The following is a 3,365-nucleotide window of genomic DNA, read 5'->3' as shown; positions in this document are numbered from 1 at the left end:
AACTCTGCCAGTCAATGGAGACATTGTTGTTGAGATAATTAGAAAAGAAGTTGATGATGCTGTCTGATGGAGGAGGGAAAACGCGACGCGATCGCGTAAATTAGCGGGGTTCGTCTTCACTTTTGCGTCCCCACTGTAGGTGGTCATTCAATTTCATGATCCTAGATCACTGAAGTAATGGCTTGTATGTGCTGTCTAACTGCTAGAGGAATCACAATTGACGCTAAAGCATATAAGAGCATGAGGTTGAATATTCGGCAAAATAACCTAGTGGAATATTTCACCTCGCCGTTTGCCAGTTCGCAGTTTTCCCGTTAATGCCCAATGGAGCGCACACCAAGAGGAGAGCAGCATGGGAAAAGGTGGCTCGAGAGAATGACACTATTGGCCCTACAATATATGATAGCCGGCGTGTCGAAGAAGGAAGGAGGGTTTGAAGGGAAATAACCATTCCAAAGTATCGAAGTTCCTCTCTAATGCTATAAGAGGTGGTTTAGGTCATGGGTTCACTGTGGCATTGAACAAAAAGCGGGACATTATTTCTACATAAAAAGCAATAATAATAACAAAAATTGATAACCTAGGTTTCTGGGAAATATAGAAATAAGCCTATTCTAATAGAATTCCCTTGAATGTGTCTCCAAACATCCTGATGCAGGCTGAAGCAAGTAGGCTGTTGGTAATTTATATACACGTTTAGGCATTAAGCACTGGTCACCAGCTTCCAGCGTTACATATTTTTGCTATTAACCATCCAATACCTGATGGGTAAGCTCTTTTATCACGGTTGTTACGTCCCGCAAGGCCCATCGCCAGCTCTGCAGCGGTGTAGAGCCTGGGCCCTTGTTTTTAGCATTTGGACATCCGCTTATCCGATCCAAAAACACCTGATAATACTCAGCCTAAATAGCACCCCCTCAAGCAAAGAACTTCAGTGCATCACAAGTCATACCACTGCATTTATATAAAGCTAAAAGAGTAAGACCGTCAGTAAGCCGTCTGAACTAGAGGTATTCGCCTTTCCCAAATAGTCGTAATAGCCGGAATGGCTCGTAAACTTAGTCTACTGGCTCTTGCAAGCCTTATTTCGCTGTCAGTTCAGCAGAATTGCGCAGCATTATTGTGAGCACACTGAACGCCATGATATCTTCTACCTCATCTACTAACCCAAGTTTAGTGGCCAATGTGGAGGTAATGGATGGACCGGCTCAACATGCTGCGTTTCTGGCGCCCAGTGCACTTACGTGAACGACTTCTATTCTCAGTGTCTTGCCTCAACTGTATGAGTTTCTACAGCTGCTGTGAGGCGTTTTCTAACCAAGTATAGGGTGGCGGCAGTACTACTAGTAGATCATCAACTTCATCCAGCTCAGTCTCAAGATCTTCATCTACTAGCTCAGTTTCCAGATCCTCATCTGCCGGCTCCTCGCCTGGGGGCGGCTCACCAACTGGTGGCGCTTCTACGTATACAACGACTGATACTGCTACGGTTGCTCCTCATTCCCAGTCTCCTTACCCCAGTATTGCTGCCTCCAGCTGCGGGTCCTGGACTCTAGTGGATAATGTTTGCTGTCCATCATATTGTGCCACCGATGACACATCCGAGTTCTGCACGGGCGGCTGCACCTGTGCCACGCCACCTTCGGCGGATTGCAAATCAGGAACTATGTACCCAGAAGTCCACCATGTAACTAGCAATGAGACTTGGCACTACAGCGTAAGGCGATTACTCCTGCCACCCTTTATTCTCTTGTGGCGTGCTGACTGTCGAGGCTTCAGAGATCTACGCATTTCGGCTTGACAAGCGGCGGAGCTTGTGGCTTTGGCCTCTATGGTCTCTGCACAAAAGGCAGTGTTACCGCGAGCTGGACAGATCCTATGTTGGGATCAACCTGTGATGCTTTCTGCACAGCCTACCCCTTACTTTGCAAAGATCCTACGGGCACTACTCTTCGCGGCAACTTTGCAGCACCAAACGGAGATTATTATTCGCAGGTAAGAGACACTGCTCATTAATCTTCTACTAATCTAATTTCATGATAGTTTTGGTCTTCTCTGCCAGGAGCCCTAGATAACTACCTGTCTTGTGGCGAATGCATTGAACTCATTCAGACGAAACCAGACGGAACCGACTATGCTGTAGGGGAAGCTGGCTACACTGATCCGATCACTCTGGAGATAGTAGACAGCTGCCCTTGTAGCGCAAATTCCAAGTGGTGCTGTAAGACATTCGGTTTACGACTTAGCGAGAGCTCTGGCTAACTTGCTATAGGTGGCCCCGGTGCCGATCATTGCGGAGAGATCGATTTTAAATATGGCTGCCCTCTTCCGGCCGACAGCATTCATCTCGATCTCTCAGACATTGCCATGGGCCGCTTACAGGGCAACGGTTCACTCACTAATGGTGTGATTCCAACTCGATACAAGAGAGTTCCTTGCCCCAAACTTGGAAATGTTTATATATGGCTTCGAAATGGCGGGGGGCCGTACTACTTTGCTCTGACAGCCGTGAATACTAATGGACCCGGATCGGTCACCAAGATTGAGATCAAGGGTGCAGGCACAGATACTTGGGTTGCTTTGGAACATGATCCAAACTACACCAGCAGTCGCCCACAAGAACGATATGGAAGCTGGGTAATTCCACAGGGGTCAGGACCTTTCAATCTGCCCGTTGGAATACGCCTTACTAGCCCAACGGGAGAGCAGATTGTTAATGAACAAGCCATAAAGACATTTACTCCACCAGCGACAGCAGATCCTAACTTCTATTACATCGACATCGGCGTACAGTTTAGTCAAAACTAAGAATGGACGCTTGAACCAATTGGTGTTTTATTTCACTTGGAATCACTTGCTCGGTATATATTTTCAGCGTTTATTAGAATATATATGCGCATCCATTTCTGATATCATTTCCGACTTCATTGTCTGATCGTCCAACCCATCTCAGGAAGTCGCCATGTCATGCCACTGTAAATGTGGGTGTTTTAGACAAGCATCAGCCACTGGAAATACGCTGCTGAATAGATATGAACAAGACACAGTTCTCGCAATTCTCTACTCCGCTAATGTTTACCGACGTTTAAGATATTCCTTCTCCTATTACAACGAACTCAATTCGCACCGCCATTTAGAATGACATCCCTAAACACGACCAATTGTTATAACATACCACCAGCTATTTATGTTACTGTGGTAGTAATAATGAAGTATTTTCATTATCTACTCGAGAGCTTGGCGGCTGGATCCGACAGATCGGGCTGGGATTACTTTGTAGGTTAGGCCGGGCCGTCTAATCATGGGCGGGATCAGCAAACAATGTGAGGTTCTTAGCTACAGGCTTGCTTCAATGATGGCGATAT

General features: G+C 46.4%; 1 protein-coding gene across 1 annotated transcript; it reads left to right on the top strand.

Moving 5' to 3' along the window:
• Positions 1-1,045: 1,045 nt before the first annotated feature.
• M431DRAFT_484109 (hypothetical protein) lies at positions 1,046-2,808 on the top strand (the record flags this gene model as incomplete). Its single annotated transcript, XM_024916174.1, has 6 exons — positions 1,046-1,122; positions 1,178-1,280; positions 1,328-1,717; positions 1,780-1,995; positions 2,044-2,221; positions 2,273-2,808. The coding sequence occupies 6 exons, from the start codon at positions 1,046-1,048 to the stop codon at positions 2,806-2,808; spliced, it is 1,500 nt and encodes a 499-aa protein (XP_024771705.1).
• Positions 2,809-3,365: the final 557 nt, after the last annotated feature.

The sequence above is a fragment of the Trichoderma harzianum genome, assembly GCF_003025095.1.
Source record: "Trichoderma harzianum CBS 226.95 unplaced genomic scaffold M431scaffold_10, whole genome shotgun sequence".
In the NCBI taxonomy this organism is placed as follows: domain Eukaryota; kingdom Fungi; phylum Ascomycota; class Sordariomycetes; order Hypocreales; family Hypocreaceae; genus Trichoderma; species Trichoderma harzianum.
The sequence above is the reverse complement of the archived record's forward strand: the minus strand, read 5'-3'. Positions and strand labels throughout refer to the sequence as shown.